An 18,574-nucleotide genomic window follows, 5' to 3' on the forward strand; every position below is an offset into this window, starting at 1 on the left:
GTAAGCGCTTATCAAATACCATAATCATTATTTTCAAGGAGTCGCTAGAAATAGAGAGGACAGCTTCAGAGCTTGAGTAGACTGTTCTAGACTGTGAGCCCACTGTTGGGGAGGGACTGTCTCTATATGTTGTCAACTTGTACTTCTCAAGCGCTTAGTACAGTGCTCTTCACACAGTAAGCGCTCAATAAATTGATTGATTGATTTGAGTACCAAAAACAGGAAGGCTATAGCTGTATCCAGCACACGCAAGACAGCGGTGAGCGAGGCCTGAAGGGCTGGGTCAGACTTGCTTTTCACTGACCTTGCCCCTTGACTTTGTTTTGAGACCCCGAGACTGGAGTCCATCCAGTAGCCACCTTCAGATGTAGATAGACCCCGGTCCTTGAAAAGGTTTCTAACTATGCCTGGGGTCTGGGCAGCTTGAAAGGGCCTGAAGCAAGTTTAGATCTTTTTTAGTACCTCAGTGCGTGTTGCTAGATTAGCCAGGTGGCATGGATGAAATTAGCGTGCTATCTTCGCTCTGAAACCTCTATGATTAGGGAAGGACAATCTCCGATGCTTCTGTTTTTCTTTAGGCTTAAAGAAGCTGCATTTGTAAACTTCTGTATCCCATTGGTTATCAAAACTTAATTTATTTTTTTATAAATACCGTGTGCTCGTGTACATATCAAAAGTATGAGTGAATTAATAGGCATCACTGACACTGGGTTACAATTTCTGTTGTGATGAATTAAAATGCTGTGTTGTCTAAAAAATGGTTATTCTGATTTATTCCACCTCAATTGCTCAGATTTTATTGCCATCTTAAGGTTCTCCCCCTTCATTTTCCACCCCACTACCAAAATGCTGTATAAACAAAAACTTTTCAAGCGTATCAATTATCCTTTTAAAAATTCAGCCGTAATTTTCATACCCTATTTAGCTTTCACTTTCTACCACACCTCAGTATTTTACACAGTATTGAAAATGGAAAACCTTCAGGGATGTGCCTGCTCAAGTTGATAATTACCTTAATTATCTTTATTCATGTGCATATGCCCAAAGCGAACAAAAATCAACCCCTTGGACAAGCTTGAGAAAAAATTAACATCAAATTAGTCGGCAGGAGTTCTGAGGAAACAGATTTCTGTGGCCAGCTATCGATGGTCATCCCATTGAGGTCAATCAGTGATATTTATTGAGTGCTTACTTTGTGCAGAGCGCTGTACTAAGTGCTTGGAGAGTACAATATAACAGAGTTAGATATGTTACCTGCCCACACTGAGCTGACTGCCTAGGGTGAGGGTTAAGGGGGAGGAAAGTGGCCTCAATTGCCTTCACGGTTTTTCCCTCACTATACAGTTGGCAGAGGAGACACCGTAGGATTTTGACGATGCCACCATTTGGGCCTTCTTCAAGAGGCGAGGTGGGAGAACTGACCACAGATATGACCATGGGAGTCTCACCGGTCTTCATTGCTGACCAAATCCTAGCCAGAGTCTGCAGCAGGTTTGTGACTTCCTTAGTTATGGCCTGCTTCATTACGTTAAGCGTCCCGCAAAGTTTTTGGATGAGAAGCCACGAACTAAAACATTGCTTTGTGAGCTGCCCCGCTCTGATTGGTTCCCCCTGGAGGGATCAGATGGACAAGCTAATGAAGAGCGTCTATCACATTCTCCCGGAGTTTCAGGGCAACTTCCAACCTCAGTGGCGCGTGAGGGATATGATCTTTCCTACACTTCAGATCCAGACGAAGTCCTGGAAGTAATATCAAAGCCGCTTCGTGATGCCGGCAGTCCCGATCAAAGCATTGGACCCAATCAGCAGGAGGCTCTGTAGCCAATCAGCTGGGCTAACCTGAGAAGTTTATCAAGATCCTGAAGTTGCTCCATGATGAGGTGGCTGGCCCTGGTGAGAATTGGAGAGTCCTTGCCCCGTCTTTTCTCCATTTCCAACAGAGTAGAGCCGAGCAGCATATGAGGTCCAGGCAATCAACCTTCATGTGCGGCCATGCATAAGGACACTGTGAGGAATCTGGTGTCTGAATACAATTCTGATGCTCTGGGGCCCCTACTACTCAGGTGTTTAAGAACACTTCAGGAATGCTTGGGAATCACTCCTATGGAAAGTGATCTACTGAAGACCTTTTGGGAAACTGCCGCAGAGGAAGACAAGCTGATGATTATAAGTAGCTTCTCAGAATCGGCAAAAAGCTAGGGAGGGGTATTTATTCTGAAGAAGATAAGTTTATGTACCAGCCTGCACTTGGCAGACCCTAGGGTCCCTTGAGGATCAATATCCGCAGCACAGAGCTGAAGGCGGGCAGTGAATTCTGCTACCTAGGCAGCACACCTACTTAGACTACTCCCTCCTACTTGAGCAAGGGGTCAACAAGAGGGACTAGAGTAAGTATGGGGTTTCAAGGAGCAAAGTGTGCAGTCTGGGTGGAAGTGGGAGAGGAGTGAGTGTAGGTAAGAGGGAAAGAGCTGGCTGTGAGATCTGGCCCTGCCAGAGCTGACTTGGAGAGCAGTTCACCAATGCCACCCATGTGCCGTACTTCTCTGTGCCTCAGTTCCCTCATCTGTAAAATGGGGATTAAGACTCTGAGCCCCACGTGGGACAACTTTGATTACCATGTATCCCTACAGTGCTTGGAATATAGTAAGCGCTTAACAAATACCAACATTATTATTATTATTAAATGGCAGCCATAATCCACTTTATTATGGTATTAGTTAAGTGCTTACTATATACCAGGCACTTTACTAAGTGCCGGGGTAGATATGAACTTATCAGGTTGGACACAGTCCAACCTCCTTAGGACTCACAGTCTTATTCTCCATTTTACAGATGGGAGAACTGAGGCACAGAGAAGTTAAGTGATTTGCCCAAGGTCACAAAGCAGACAAGTGGAAGACCCGGGCTCAATATCCTAGAGGTACAATCTCAACGACAGAAATGACATCTTCAACTGTAATGATTAATGCATTCCAGTTTTCCCTGACAACTGTAGGGTTAGTTTCCTGAGAGTAAGTGCATTTGGTAAAACTTGTAGGTGGTAAAAACCAAAGATTTATGGCACAAAGGGTGCTAGGCTGAGGAGCATCATCATCATCTAATAGAAAGAACATGGGCCTGAGGACCTGGGTTCTAATCCCATCTCTGCCACTGCCTACTGTATGACCGTGGATAAGTCACTCTACTTTTCTATGCCTCAGTTTCCTCATCTGTAAAATGGTGATTAAATACCTTTTTTTCCCTCCTACTTAGAAAATGAGCCCAATGTGGAACAGAGGCTGTGTCTGACCTGATTAACTTGGATCCACCCAAGCACTTAATGGGCACATAAGGTAATTGCTCAACAAACATCATTATTATTTATCATTATTGTTGTCTGGCTCCCATCATGTGGCAATTTAAGAGATGCTTGGGGTGGGGTTAGCAAGCATTCTAAACATATTGGTAATCCAGTAATTCTGCCCTAACCCATACTTTAACTATGGCAAACGAGAAACCATCCCCGGCCCGTAAGCCCAGCATTGAGCGTAGTGTGAGTTCTCCAACCTGAGCCTCCCGGAAAGGGACTTTTTTTCCGAGCGGAGCCTCCAAGTTAGAGGAGAAATGATTGTGCTTTTTTCAAGTGGCAAGGGAAATCAGCAACAGAAACTGTTTCAGGTTTTCTGTTAGCTGGTGCCGTACCCTCGATTACCACGCGCCCCTCAGCAGTTCACAACCCTTTCCCTATGTAATGTTAGTGATCTACTGATACCGTCAAGGAGAAGTACAGTGTGATCCCTGGCCTGGAAGCAGCAGGGGAGTGCACAACCAGCTAGTTTGACATGACTGATGTTAGCTGTGGCTAAAAGAAACCAGGTTTAGTTTCAAAACTAGATATCCTGGTGGCCAAATTGTTATACTGAAAAGTGAGCCTGGATATGCCAAGTAGTGGTTGGAAATAAACAAGATTGGTTAGGGAAACCTGAACATTCGTATACATACGTAATAATTATAGTATTTGTTAAATGCTTAAGTGGTTGTTGTCAGTTGATGGTATGTATTGAGTGCTTACTGTGTGCAGAGCACTGTACTTAGGACTTGGGAGAGTACAACAGAGTTGGTAGACACATTCCAAGCCCACGATTAGCTTATAGTCTGTGCCAAGCATTGTGTTTACCTCTGGGGTAGATACAATCAGATCAGACAAAATACCTGTCCCACTTGGGCTCACAGACTAAGGTGGCAGGAGAACAGGTATTAAATCCCCATTTTACAGATGAGAAAACTGAGGCATAGAAATCAAGTGACTTGTTTAAGGTCACAGAGAAGCAGCATGACTCAGTGGAAAGAGCACGGGCTTTGGAGTCAGAGGTCATAGGTTTGAATCTCAACTCTGCCAATTGTCAGCTGTGTGGCTTTGGGCAAGCCACTTCACTTCTCTGTGCCTCAGTTACCTCATCTGTAAAATGGGGATTATGACTGTGAGTCCCCCGTGGGACAACCTGATCACCTTGTAACCTCCCCAGCACTTAGAACAGTGCTTTGCACATAGTAAGCGCTTAATAAATGCTATTATTATTATTATTGTCATAGAGCAGGCAAATGCTAAAGCATCCATATATGCAAAGAAAAAGGCCTGGTTACACACCAGGTCCCCCAAAGTGTCCCCTTCTAACCTGACCTCTACATCTACTGAACCCCCACTTCTTTAGCTTGTTTCTGTAGTGCTGGCAGCATCATCCCATCCCTCCAACGATGATTCCTGTACATCTGGAGGCTTCAGTGATTACGCAGCCAATTTAGGCCAGCACAAATCCAATCTTGGGTTCAAGAGGAGGTTTTGAGCTCTCGTTTATTTCCCACTCTCAGCCTGGTAGCCTCAGCCTCTTCCTCCTCTTAGACTATGAGGACCATGTCCAACCAGATTATGTTGGATCTACCCCAATGTGTAGTACAGTGCTTGGCACATAGTAAGCACTTAACAAATGCCCCAATTATTATCATCAATCGCATTTATTGAGCACTTACTATGTGCAGAGCACTGTACTAAGCGCTTGGGAAGTACAAATTGGCAACATATAGAGACAGTCCCTACCCAACAGTGGGCTCACAGTCTAAAATTATTATGAGGAATTAGGGAACACACAATCAACAAGTTGGTGCAAATAGAATTTTTAGATTGTGAGTCTCACGAGTGACAGGGACCGTGTTTAATTCCCTTCCGTGTATTTTCTAGCCCTGCTTAGTACAGTGCTTTGCACCCAGTAAGTGCTCAATAAATATTACTGCTACTACTATTACTACCACATATTCAGTGTAGGAGGGAACAGTCCCATACCTACCTCAGGCATTGGTTAAGGAACGACACAGCTGTACTTCCCAGCCTCCTTTTCAGCTTCACTGAGCTGTAACTTTGTGTTTCCATGTGGTTTCACAACTTTACAGTATTTAATACAATAGCAATATGTGGCTTGGGTGGAAAGCATTTTGCTAATGATGGACATAACTGTATTAGAAACGTGTATAAAAATACTCTAGTCATGGTGGTAGCTTCAAGTCATCTACCTCCTAAACCATTAATCCCCTTTGAACCACTGGTTACACTGAAATGATTTTTCCAAACTAGGACATTGCTCAGAAACACAACTACTGTGTTATGGCAGAAATGACTATTGGAAGAAATTTTTATATGAACTTTAGCCTCCTGTACTAGGTGTTCTTCAAAATCTTTTTTTATGCATTTCTGTTTGCCTCTGACCTGCCACCCTCTAGGAACTTCTGTGTTCTTAGGTGAATCTTTCCATATTTGATAGGTTGACTTTTATCCTCCAGTGATCCCTTTTAATGCTTTCTGCCTGGTTACCTAGCTATTTTTCTTTTGTGACCTCTAAGATGGTGCTGTAGAGCAACTTACGAGCCAACCTTGTGTTTTGGGTCACTCCCTCTTTTTCATATTTTCCTAAATAAGGTCACTTTATTTTTTTATGATATTAAACACTTAACTGTACTAAGTGCTGGGGTAGATACACACTAATCAGGTTGGACCCAATCAGTGTCCCACACGGGGCTCACAGTCTTAATCCCTATTTTACAGATGAGGAAACAGACACAGAGAAGTGAAGTGATTTGCCCAAGGTCACACAGCAGACAAGTGGTGGAGTAAACCCCCAGTTTTGCGATTGGGGCATATCCTAATTGCCCATCTTATTCACACCTCTGCTTTCTTTGCATGGCACATGGACTCTCCTCTTGAGGAACAGCTAGGGAAGAGGGGCTTGTAGGGTAGTGAGGGGGGCAATGGAGAGACTTTGGAAAGTTCAAGCCTAATGGTTTCTACTTTACCAACCAAGTCTTTGGTGAGTTCCTCAGGAGTTAGGGGTTAAGTAGGAGGTGGTGGGGCCACTGGGGGCTTCTGAACAAGGCTGTACGTTGAGCCCACCTGAGGGACAGGGACCCTGTCTAATTCCCACTAGTATCTGATCACCCAGTGCTTAGGACAGTGCTCAGCGCACAGAAAGCAATCTGTTAACTACTACTACTGCAGCCAAAACTCCACTCCCATCTAGTGTTCAGTGTTGATGGACTTTTGGGATTCAGCTACCTGAATTGCACACTCCAAACAAAACATCAATTAATTGTATTTACTGCTTACTGTTTATTTATCGTACTTATCGAGTGGGAAGCAATGTGGCCTAGTGGAAAGAGCATGGACTTTGGAGTCAGAGCACCTAGGTTCTAATACCAGCTCTGTCATGTACCTGCTGTGTGACCTTGGGCAGGTCACTTAACTTCTCCGGGCCTCAGTTTCCTCCTCTGCAAAATGGGGATTCAATACCTCCCCGCTACTTAGACCAAGAGCCCCATATGGGACCTATCTCATATCTACTCCAGCATTTTGTACAGTGGAAGCATTCAACAAATACCACTATTATTATTATTCCTGTGTACTAAGCTCTCGGGAAAATGCAATAGGTAACAGAGCTAGTAGACCAAATCCTTGCCATCAAGGAATCAAACGGAAATGGCTAGGGTGGCCAGTAGTCTGGTTTGGACCGTCTGGTTTTCAGCAGTTTGGTCCTCTGTCTAGTCGGGGGATATGGTGCCAGACACCCTAATGACTGGTATTTTTATTTAAAAGTGTGCAACTTCTTTCCCGTCCATGCTCCTGTGGCTCAGAAGCAGTGCTTGGGTTCTGTAGCATGGGAAGGGGTCTGGGAATCCCACAAAGAAACCCTCTAAGTCTGGAAGAAACTTCTGTCCACTTAGAGCCAAACCAACACTAGTTTCCAAAAAACTGTCAGAACCCAGATGTGTCTTCACAGCCCAAATATTCCAGGCGTCGTTTTCACGTAACTCAAAAGTGACTGGGAAACAGTGCCCGGTTTCATCACAATTTGATATTGACTCAGGGTCAGGCTGAAATAGTGCGTTGGCCCATGCAGGTGTGGATTTTTAATATGACAATGCAAGATTTTGCATTCCCTTTGAATAAATAAAAAATTGCCAAAGCAAACTAAGAAATAAATAGTTTATTTCTCGATTGGTGAGGAAGAGTCAAAAAACCGAAGAAGAAACGGACTGCCGTTTAAGGGTCCCTTAGGAATGTAAGCACCCAGCAATGTTTAGGGCTCAAGTAGCTGTCCCTCAAACCTTTCACCATTCCCCACATCTCTAGAATGCACACAAAAATGGAACATTATGGGGACAAACATAGTGTTTTGTGCCTTAAATCCCCTGCTGGTCAAGATACATGGTCAAGGTAACCAACTACGCGTAAATTCACAGACGGGCTGTAAAAACCACTTAAAATTGGCCATGTCCCAAAAAACAATCGGGAGGCCCAGAAAACCAGGCAGTCGCCAGGTCACGCAGGAAGGATGCCAGGGCCATCGACACCACAGTCTCTTCACTGAGACAGCAGACACCTGGATGTCAGATGCTGTGGCTGGGAAAAAGTTTTACAGAGTTTGACAGGCATCTCCCTATTGTTCCCACATACACACTCACCTCTGCCTCATGCTTTTAGAATGCCTGCTACAGGTTTGAAAGTCAGGAATTTTTGTGCTTACCATTTTTAATTCAGCAGTTGGCTGCCCTGACAGGGACAGAATGACCTCAGTGGGCATGGCCACCCCTTTGGGATAGTGTTCTGCACTAGTGTTGATTTCTCCCTGAGAAAATCCATCTTCCCTGGAGGAATGTAAGTTCCCGGCACCCTGCAGGTAAGGATGGAAATGTTTAGGGAGGTGGCCATCCCTGCTATTGCCCAATAGTAGCCACTGGAACCCGTAGGAAACCAGAGAGTTGGGGCAATTGGTCCAGGGACTGAAAGGAGTTAGTTATATAGGGGCAAAACAGTTGGAAAAGTTTAAAAAAATAAACAAAAACCACAATGGAATATACAGCCTAAATCTCAGTGCTTAACTTCTGGTGGTAATCAGTGCTGACGGCTGCCAGAAGCATCATTGCTAGGATATTGGCCATTGTGAGAAGGAAATGATCAAAGGCTTATTAAAAACAACAACCCGCAACTGTGAGGCTGGTCAAGTGCTTGACTCTCTGCAATTATAGGGAGGGAGATGAAGAGAGAAGCAGAAGATAGAGACACTTATCAGGTCTCCCTCAAATCTCATCTCCATAAACCCCTTTTAAACTTCTCTGTGGAGCTCTCTCTCTCCCCTGCTTTGAGAAACACCATCATCCCCCAAGTTCTAGAGCCTCAAAAACCACTCAAAAGTTGGGCTCTGGGGGTAAAAGCGAGAAGGAGCCCAGTAAAAGCTCTGGAGGGGAGGTGGGCAAAAGCCAGGGCCCTGCATCCAGGCAGTTATACAAGGCTAACGTCGTGGAAATGGCCACTTCTTCTTCCGACGGCTGCCGGGTGAGGAATTGGGTTGGCCACTCTCTTTCTCTGGAATTTCTGCAAACCCTGTGTAGGTTCAAGGTCGCACCTGGTGCTGCTCCCTGTCGCCTCTGAGGGGTTCAAGCTTTCAGTCCGTTTTTTAGTCCATTTCAAGTGAGTGGGCGGTCCAGCTGAAAAAAGTGCTCTCGGGCAGCAACCCTCTTCGAAAGGAAAATCCCTGCTCACAAATGAAGAGTCTGAAGTCATTAAGCACTTTCTCTACCAGCTCAAACCGAAGTGAGGCAAGAGGTGCCTCCCGGCTCTGCCACACGTCTGCTGTGTGACCTTGGGCAAGTCACTTAACTTCTCTGAGCCTCAGTTACCTCATCTGTAAAATGGGGATGAAGACTGTGAGCCCCACATGGGACAACCTGATCACTTTTTATCCCCCCAGCGCTTAGAACAGTGCTTTGCACACAGTAAGCGCTTAACAAATGCCATCATTATTATTATTAAGTGCAAATCCAGATGGCTTATCTTGCCCTTTTCTAATAACAATAATAATAATTATGGTATTTGTTATGCGCTTACCACTGAACTAAGCGCTGGGGTGATACAAAAAAAAATCAGGTTGGACACGGTCCCTGGCCCTCGTAGGGCTCACAGTATCGATCCCCATTTTACAGATGAGGCACAGAGAAGTTAAGTGACTTGCCCAAGGACACACAGCAGACAAGTGGTGGAGCCGGGATTAGAAGCCATGACCTTTCGAAGCCCAGGCCCATGCTCATCCACTACACCATGCTGCTTCACAAAGACGGGACCGGTCGATCAGAGGTATTTGAGTGTTTACTGCATGCAGAGCACCATACTTATAAGCACCTGGGGGAGTTGTCAGACACGTGGCTAGCCCACGGGAAGCTTACAGTCTAGGTGTCAAAGATGGGCTGTTGTCGAGCCGCTCGGAGAACCATAAGCTTGGCCACATCATAGGAGGGGGACAATCGTACGGTCTTTCTAAGGCCTCCTCAAGTGATTCGGAAAGTCCTTTCCTTCAGCCTCCTCCTCCGCCGACCCGACTGTGTTGGGTAGGGACTGTCTCTATATGTTGCCAACTTGTACTTCCCAAGCGCTTAGTACAGTGCTCTGCACACAGTAAGCGCTCAATAAATACGATTGATTGATTGATTGATCTCCTTTCAAAATGGCATCGCCAGACCGGTCGGAAACCAGGCCAGAACAACTGTAGCCAGGAGCAGAACCAGTATCCCGTTCCAAAAGAGATTCTTCAAGGAACTGACCTTGAGCTTCCTGCCATGCCCCTGGGCTTTAAACCACTCCACTACTTCTCGGAAGTCGAAGGCCTGGGCCTCGTACCCCAGCTCTCTCCTGGCCTTCTCCAGGCTGAAGTAGTGGGTCACCCCGGTTTTGTACACCTCGGTGCGGGTGAGGAAAGGCTGGAAGTTGTAGAGGCGGCCCACGAGGAAGTAGACCATCTCCGTCAAGAAGGCGAGGGAGTAGATGAGAGACAGGGGCAGGCGTAGGGTCGGGAAAGGGTAACCTAAGCCCTCCACCAGAGGACGGAAGAACTCGAAGTTGTTGACCGGTCTGCCGTCCGAGATGAAGTAGGGCTGGCCGGAGGCCACGTGCTCCTTGTCGGCCTTCAGCGCCTCCGAGGCCAGGATGTGAGCCTGAACCAGGTTGTCCACGTGCACGAACTCCACCAAGCTCCTCGGGTCCCCGTACACGAACTTGAAGAGTCCCTTCTCGATGTAGCTCACCACCCTGGGGAGGTTCCTCCGCTCCCCGGGCCCGTAGATTCCGGCCGACCGCAGGGCGCAGGTTCGCAGGACGCCCTCCCCGCCTTCCAGGGCCGAGCCGTTCGCCTCCAGCACCTTCTTCTCGGCCACCGACTTGGTGCGTGAGTAGTGATCGGGGTGGAGGTGGAGAGGTAGATAGGGCAGAGACTCATCCCCGTTTTCTATAACCTGGCCCCCAAACACCACGTTGTAGGTGCTCGTGTACACCATCCTCGGAACCGCCCTCCTCCTGCAGGCCCGGATCACATTCTCCGTCCCTTTCACGTTGACTTCTTCGATCAGCTTCCGGTCCAGCTGCTCCCGCCCGGACATGCCGTAGGAAGCGATGTGGAAGACGCAGCTGACTCCTTGGAAGGCTTCCTCGACCTCGGAGAGGTGGCAGATGTTCCCCTGAATGAACTTCATCCCCTTAGGGACTTCTTGAGGGGGATTCTGGACATCGAACAGGATGATGTCCACTCCCATCCTGTGCAGAGTACAACCTAAACTAAAATGAAGGTGAGGCGTTACGTGGATTCGTGCCTGGGTTTTCCCCAGCGGAAGCATGGCTGGCATTACAACCGACCCAGGATCTCTAGATCTTCTTAATACTCTGAAATGGACAATCCACCGGGGATGGAAGTAGAAGACGGTGGATTGTCCATTTCAGAGTATAAACTGTTTCTTATAACTTCACGCTCAGTACAGTGCTCTGCACATTCATTCAATCGTATTTATTGAGTGTTTACTGTGTGCAGAGCACTGTACTAAGCGCTTGGGAATACATAGTAAGCCCTCAACAAATACCACTGAATGATTGATGATACTCAAACTGTGAGCCCCGTGTGAGACGGGGACTGTGTCCCACATTGTATCTGCCCCAGCACTTGACACATAGTAAGTGCTTAACTGGTATCATTTTTTAAAAAGTCTCCGAAATAGCTTACTTTTGAGTTTAACATCCAGGGGACAGGATTGTCGTTAATAGCTTTATCAATTATTCCGTCAATCAATGGTATTTATTGAGCACTTACTCTTCATAGAGCACTGTATTGAGCGTGGAAGAGTACAGAGCACTAGCTCTGGTAGAGAGTACCCATCTGGATTTATTAAGGGCTATACATTTTCTGAAAAGAAACTACTTACATCTGCCTGTCTCTCCCGTTAGATTTAAGTGCTCTGAGAACAGGGACCGTGACTTGCATTTTGACTGAATGCTCCCAAGTGCTTAATACTGCATTCTACACAGAGAAGGCGCATAATAAATGTACTCAATTCTTCTTTTCTTCTTATATATATTCATGTCTGTCTCTCCAACCCCTAGACTGGACGCTCACTGTGGGCAGGCAACGTGTCTACCAACTTTGTTACAGTGTAGTCTACAAAGAACTTAGTTCAGTGCTCTGCACATTGTAAGTGCTCAGTAAATACCACCGATTGATCGATTGATTCTGTTTTGGAGAGGAGGCTGCTAGGGAATGGGTGGGGGTTGGAGGGGGAGGAGGGGACATGCTTCTGACACGTCGACCTGGATTCATTCATTCATTCAATCGTATTTATTGAGCACTTACTGTGTGCAGAGCACTCTACTAAGCGCTTGGGAAGTACAAGTTGGCAACAGATAGAGACGGTCCCTACCCAACAGCGGGCTCACAGTCTAGAAGGGGGAGAGAGACAACAAAACAAAACATATTGACAAAATAAAACAAATAGAATAGTAAATATGTACAAGTAAAATAAATAAATAAATAGAGTAATAAGGCTCACGGGGCTCTGCCCACCCCGCCACAATGGAACATGAGGAGAGGCTAGAAGAAATGACTGTGCACACACACTCAGAGTTTGACAAAGCTTATGAACTAGAAGGTGAGTTTTCTTCAATGTGGGGTTTGATAACAATAACTGTGATATTTGTTAAGCATTAACTAGGTGCCCAGCATTGTACTAAGCGCTGGGATAGACAGAGGTGATCAGGTCGGAAACAGTCCCTGTCCCACAAAGGCTCCGCCTCCAGACTGTAAACTCATTGTGGGCAGGGAATGTATCTGTTTATTGTTATAGTGTACTCTTCCAAGTGCTTAGTACAGTGCTTTGCACACAGTAAGCACTCAATAAATATGAATGAGTGAATGAAGGTATTTTGCAGATGAAGAAACTAAGGCCCAGAGAAGTAAAAGACTTGCCCAAGGTCACAGAGCAGGCAAGTGGCAGAGCCAGGATAAGAACTCAGCCTGTGCTCCTCCCATGCTGTTTCCCACTGCTTGGTAGAAATGCAATCCTCACATTTAAAGGAGAACAGAATGCACAGCCGAAGGAATGAATGCCTCCTAACAGGTTAACGTCCACTGAATTTTTCACTCAACTTCCATTAAAGCAACTGGCAGAAATCATGCAGCAGAGCTGTGAATGTTTTAAACAAGGGCACTGACCGGAAACCAAAATAACCACCTCCTCCTGTTATGAGAACAGTTTCCCTGGCGCTGTTTTTCGGATCCATCCTCCTGCCCTCAGAGTGACTTTAGCAAAGATATCTATGAGACACAGAGAAAAAGAGAAATACATCATGAAAGTTGCGACATTATCATCATCTCTGGTGGGTTGTCCTTTCCTCTATGCCTGGGACTAGAGGCTTAGCAACAATGTCTTGGATTTATATCATGGTTTCCTTGCCAGGGCTTTAAAGGGCTTCAGATATCGTCAGTCATCACCCTGGGAAGGAAGGAGAGACAGGTATTATTCCCATTCTATATATGGGAGACAGCGAAGCATAGAGGAGTTAAGCCATGTTTTCACCACAGGATTTGAGTTTAAGGTCTCACTTTTCCACCTTCTTCAAGAGTCAATAAATTACGATTTCAGATGTGTCGTCTCTGAATGGGACTCCAATGGCAAGCCACCGTGAGAGGGTATATTTCAATTTCCTAATCCCACTCGAATTTTTCAAGGGCACATTTCATTAGATCCCTCTTTTTAAAAATTTCTGTTAAAATGTATTTGTTAAATTCTTACTGAGTGCCAGGCATTCTACTAAACACAAGATACAAGATAATCAGGTTGGGCACAGCCCGTGTTCCACATGGGGCTTCACAGACTTCACCCCCATTTTACAGAAGAGATAAGTGAAGTGCTGTTACATAAGTTCAGTTACTGTGTGCACAGCACTGTACTAAGCGCTTGGGAAGTACAAGTTGGCAACATATAGAGACGGTCCCTACCCAACAGTGGGCTCACAGTCTAGAAGGGGGAGACAGAGAACAAAACAAAACATTAACAAAATAAAATAAATAGAATAGATATGTACAAGTAAAATAGAGTAATAAATACGTACATACAGCCAACTTGTACTTCCCAAGCGCTTAGTACAGTGCTCTGCAAACAGTAAGCACTCAATAAATATGATTGATTGATAAGTCACATAAATACTTGTTCTCCCTCTTACTTAAACTGGGAGCCCCACGTAGGACAGGGACTTTGTCCAACCTGATTAATTTATATCTGCCCCAGTACTTAAACTTAGTAAGTACTTAAATATTATTTTTTTAAAAAAGTCCTTAGAGCCAGTGAGGCAAGGGGCCTACTTAATCTATTATACTCTCCCAAATGCTTAGTACAGTGCTCTGCATAGGCGAAGCACTCAATACATAGTATTGATTGATAGACTGATTGACCTATAAGTTCCTTGTGGGCAGGGATCAAGTCTTCCAACTCTATTGTATTGTACTTTCCTAAGCACTTAGTAATAATAATAGTAATAATAATGCCATTTATTAAGCACTTACTATGCTTCTAGACTGTGAGCCTGTTGTTCGGTAGGGACCGTCTCTACATGTTGCCAACTTGTACTTCCCAAGCGCTTAGTACAGTACTCTGCACACAGTAAGTGCTCAATAAATACAACTGAATGAATGAATGAATGAATAAATATGTGCAAAGCACTGTTCTAGGCGCTGGGGAGGTTATAAGGTGATCAGGTTGTCCCACGAGGGGCTCACAGTCTTAATCCCCATTTTACAGATGAGGTAACTGAGGCACAGAGAAGTTAAGTGACTTGCCCAAAGTCACAAAGCTGACAAGTGGCAGCATGTGACTCAATGGAAAGAGCCCGGGCTTTGGAGTCAGAGGTCATGGGTTCAAATTCCGGCTCCGCCAATTGTCAGCTGTGTGACTTTGGGCAAGTCACTCAACTTCTCTGTGCCTCAGTTACCTCATCTGTAAAATGGGGATTAAGACTGTGAGGCCCCCGTGGGACAACCCGATCACCTTGTAACCTCCCCAGCGCTTAGGACAGTGCTTTGCACACAGGAAGCACTCAATAAATGCCATCATTAAGTGGCAGAGCCGGGATTTGAACCCATGACCTCTGACTCCAAAGCCTGTGCTCTTTCCACTGAGCCACAGTGCTCCGTATTCGGTAAGTGCTCAATAAATATCACTGATTGATTCATCAAGCTTCACCTGCCATTTCCGATGTTTCAAACTTTGGAAAAGCAAGGATCATTCATTCATTCTTTCATTCAATCGTATTTATTGAGCGCTTACTGTGTGCAGAGCACTGTACTAAGCGCTTGGGAAGTACAAGTTGGCAACATATAGAGACGGTCCCTACCCAACAGTGGGCTCACAGTCTAGAAGGGGGAGACAGAACAAAACAAAACATATTAATAGAATAAAATAAATAGAATTTATTTCCCACTCTTAAGATCACACAGCTTGAAGGGTGGCAGCACAAAGATTACAGTGGCCTTCTGGAGGCTGACGTAGGTCATCCCGATTTGCTGAAGAAATTCAAAAAGAGATGATTCTTTGTGAGGCTGAAGCAAAAAATGACTGGCTTGGAAAGACACTTTCAGGAGGTCTGAGAAGCAATGCTAATTTAGGGGCCAAGAAAATGCAGGTTTTTTAGCTAGCAAAATTCAAAAACACCTGCCAATTGCCAATTAGTATTAAACCCCCCAGCCCTGGCAAAACCCCAAATCTCACTTTCAATCCTTTAGTCAGGACTGTACAGCAAACTTGGTCAATAGAAGGAAACACAATTTCAAGCACAAATTCAAGCCCCATTTCAAAACACAAAGGAGGCCCCAGAATCTTCTGGACCTCTTTCAGCTCCCTATTGTCAGCTGTGTGACTTTGGGCAAGTCACTTAACTTCTCTGTGACTCAGTTACCTCACCTGACAGGGCCTGAATTGACGCCCACAGCCTTGTTCTAAATTCCAGCTAGCTCTGACCCATTTTTACCTGCTCTGCCTCCCCTTTGAAGCCCTCAGTACTAAGGAAACACGAGAATCTCCCTGGTACCTCCAGAATTCCACGGGAGACATCGCTTTTGTATGGTATTTAAATAATAATAATACTAATGATGGCATTTATTAAGCAGGTGACAAGGCAATCAGGTTGTCCCACAGGGGGCTCACAGTCTTAATCCCCCTTTTGCAGATGAGGTAACTGAGGCACAGAGAGGTTAAGTGACTTGCCCAAGGTCACACAGCCGACAATAAGCACTTACAACAGTGCTCTGCACACAGTAAGCGCTCAATAAATATGATTGAATGAACTGGCAGAGCTGGGATATGAACCCATGACCTCTGATTTCAATGCTCACTATGTGCCACGTACTGTACTGAGACCGGGGGTAGATACAAGCTAATCAGGTTGGACACAGTCCATGTCCCACATGGGGCTCACGGGTAGTTTTGAAATTGGGGAGAGTGGTGGCCTGGCAGATATGGAGGGAAAGGGAGCTCCAGGCCAGAGGGAGGATGTGGGAAAGGGGTTGGTAGTGAGATAGATAATAATAATAATAATAATAATAATAATAATAATGGTATTTGTTCATTCATTCATTCATTCAATCGTATTTATTGAGCGCTTACTGTGTGCAGAGCACTGTCCTGAGCGCTTGGGAAGTACAAGTTGGCAACATATAGAGATGGTCCCTACCCAACAGTGGGCTCACAGTCTAGAAGTTAAGCGCTTACTATGTGCCAAGCACTGTTCTAAGCACTGGGGGGGGGATACAAGGTGATCAGGTTGTCCCACGTGGGGCTCACGGTCTTAATCCCCATTTTACCGATGAGGGAACTGAGGCCCAGAGAAGTGAAGGGACTTGCCCAGAGTCACACAGCTGACAAGCGGCGGAGCAGGAATTCGAACCCAGGACCTCTGACTCCCAAGTCTGGGTTCTTTCCACTGAGCCACGATCAAGGAAGCACAGAGAGCAAGCTGACGCTCTAGAAGCGAAGCGTGCGGGCTGGGCTGCAGCAAGGGGAGAGAGGAGGTAATTAAGTGCTTTCAAGTCGGTGGTAAGGAGTTTCTTTTGATGCTAAGGTGGATGGGCGACCACTGGAAGTCCTTGGGGAGTAGGGAGCTGTGGATTGAATGTTTTTGTGGAAAAATGATCCTGGCAGCCAGAGTGCAGTATGGACTGGAGTGGGGAGGGACAGGAGAAAGGGAAGTCAGCGAGGAGGCAGCTGCCATGACTGTTGCCACATGTAGGTCTTCCTTCTCAGAGGTTGCTTCTCCCAGCCTCAGTCTAATATTTCACAGTGTTTTAGAGAAGCTGCGTGGCTCAGTGGAAAGAGCCCGGGCTTTGGAGTCAGAGGTCATGGCTTCAATTCCCGGCTCCGCCAACTGTCAGCTGTGTGACTTTGAGCAAGTCACTTCACTTCTCTGTACCTCAGTTACCTCATCTGTAAAATGGGGATGAAGACTGTGAGCCCCCCCGTGGGACAACCTGATCACCTTGTAACCCTCCAGCGCTTGGCACATACTAAGTGCTTAATAAATGCCATTATTACTATTATTTTGTAACGTATTACAAAATTAGTCATGAGAGGCAGTGTTTAGTAGAGAGCCCGTTGTTGGGTAGGGACCGTCTCTATATTCATTCCTTCATTCAATCGTATTTATTGAGCGCTTACTGTGTGCAGAGCACTGGACTAAGCGCTTGGGAAGTACAAGTTGGCAACATATAGAGACGGTCCCTACCCAACAGTGGGCTCACAGTCTAGAAGGGGGAGACAGAGAACAAAACAAAACATATTAACAAAATAAAATAAATAGAATAAATATGTATTGCCCAAGCGCTCTGCACACAGTAAGTGCTCAATAAATATGACTGACTGAATGAAATACCATAAGAATTATTATTATAATGACAAAGCAGAGTATCAAGTGAAAAACAGCATGGGCCTGGAGTCAGAGGAACTGAGTTCTAACCTCAGCTCTACCACTCGCCTACTGTATGATCTCGGGCAAGCCAATTAAACTTCTTTGTGCCTCGGCCTCCTCCCCCATAAAATGGGGATTAAACACCTGTTCTCCCTTCTACTTAGACTGTGAGCTCCATGTGGAACACGGACTGTGTCCGACCTGATTACATTTAATGTGTCGCAGAGCTTAGTTACAGTGCTTGGTACATAGTATTTAACAAATACCACAATTATTATTATTATCATTTCAGGGATAATGAAGCACTGAGTTCTATAATTTTTCATTTACCAGTTTATTCCCTTTATTTATCTTTCCTAACACGTGCTATTTCAATGGTATCTTATGCTTCCTCCTCCTACCAATGTGCACGCCTTTTTTTTTCCCTGTAAGATTGTAAACTTTTTGCAGATAGGGGACTGTGTCTTTCACCTCTTTTGTAATTAATCAGTGTGTGCAGAGCACTGCACTAAGCACTTTAAGAAAGTGCAACACAATAGTGTTAGTAGTTGAGAGAAGCAGTGTGGCTCAGTAGGAAGAGCCCGGGCTTTGGAGTCAGAGGCCATGGGTTCAAATCCCGGCTCCAGCAACTGTCAGCTGTGTGACTCTGGGCAAGTCACTTAACTTCTCTGTGCCTCAGTTCCCTCATCTGTAAAATGGGGATTAAGACTGTGAGCTCCCCGTGGAGCTTATCACCTTGTAAACCCCCACCTTGTATCTCCTTATCACCTTGTAAACTCCCCAGGG

General features: G+C 45.5%; 1 protein-coding gene across 2 annotated transcripts; it reads right to left on the minus strand.

Moving 5' to 3' along the window:
* Nucleotides 1-7,527: 7,527 nt before the first annotated feature.
* On the minus strand, nucleotides 7,528-13,125 carry SDR42E1 (short chain dehydrogenase/reductase family 42E, member 1). Of its 2 annotated transcripts, XM_038753799.1 has the most exons (3): nucleotides 13,047-13,125; nucleotides 10,120-11,125; nucleotides 7,528-9,056 (listed from the first exon to the last, which is right to left on the minus strand). In XM_038753799.1, the coding sequence occupies exons 1-3, from the start codon at nucleotides 13,112-13,114 to the stop codon at nucleotides 8,979-8,981; spliced, it is 1,152 nt and encodes a 383-aa protein (XP_038609727.1). In that variant the 5' UTR covers nucleotides 13,115-13,125; the 3' UTR covers nucleotides 7,528-8,978. The 2 variants fall into 2 exon arrangements, with proteins under 2 accessions (XP_038609727.1, XP_038609726.1); XM_038753798.1 differs by lacking the exon at nucleotides 7,528-9,056 and having other exon boundaries at nucleotides 9,995-11,125.
* Nucleotides 13,126-18,574: the final 5,449 nt, after the last annotated feature.

Source organism: Tachyglossus aculeatus, chromosome 11 (assembly GCF_015852505.1).
Source record: "Tachyglossus aculeatus isolate mTacAcu1 chromosome 11, mTacAcu1.pri, whole genome shotgun sequence".
Taxonomy (NCBI): domain Eukaryota; kingdom Metazoa; phylum Chordata; class Mammalia; order Monotremata; family Tachyglossidae; genus Tachyglossus; species Tachyglossus aculeatus.

Coding starts and splice junctions, on each gene's coding strand:
- SDR42E1 (XM_038753798.1), bottom strand. CDS start 13,114: ATGGATCCGAAAAACAGCGCCAGGGAAACTGTTCTCATAACAGGAGGA. Junction 11,126..13,046: donor GGTGGTTATTTTGGTTTCCG/GTCAGTGCCCTT, acceptor CCTTCATTTTAG/TTTAGGTTGTACTCTGCACA.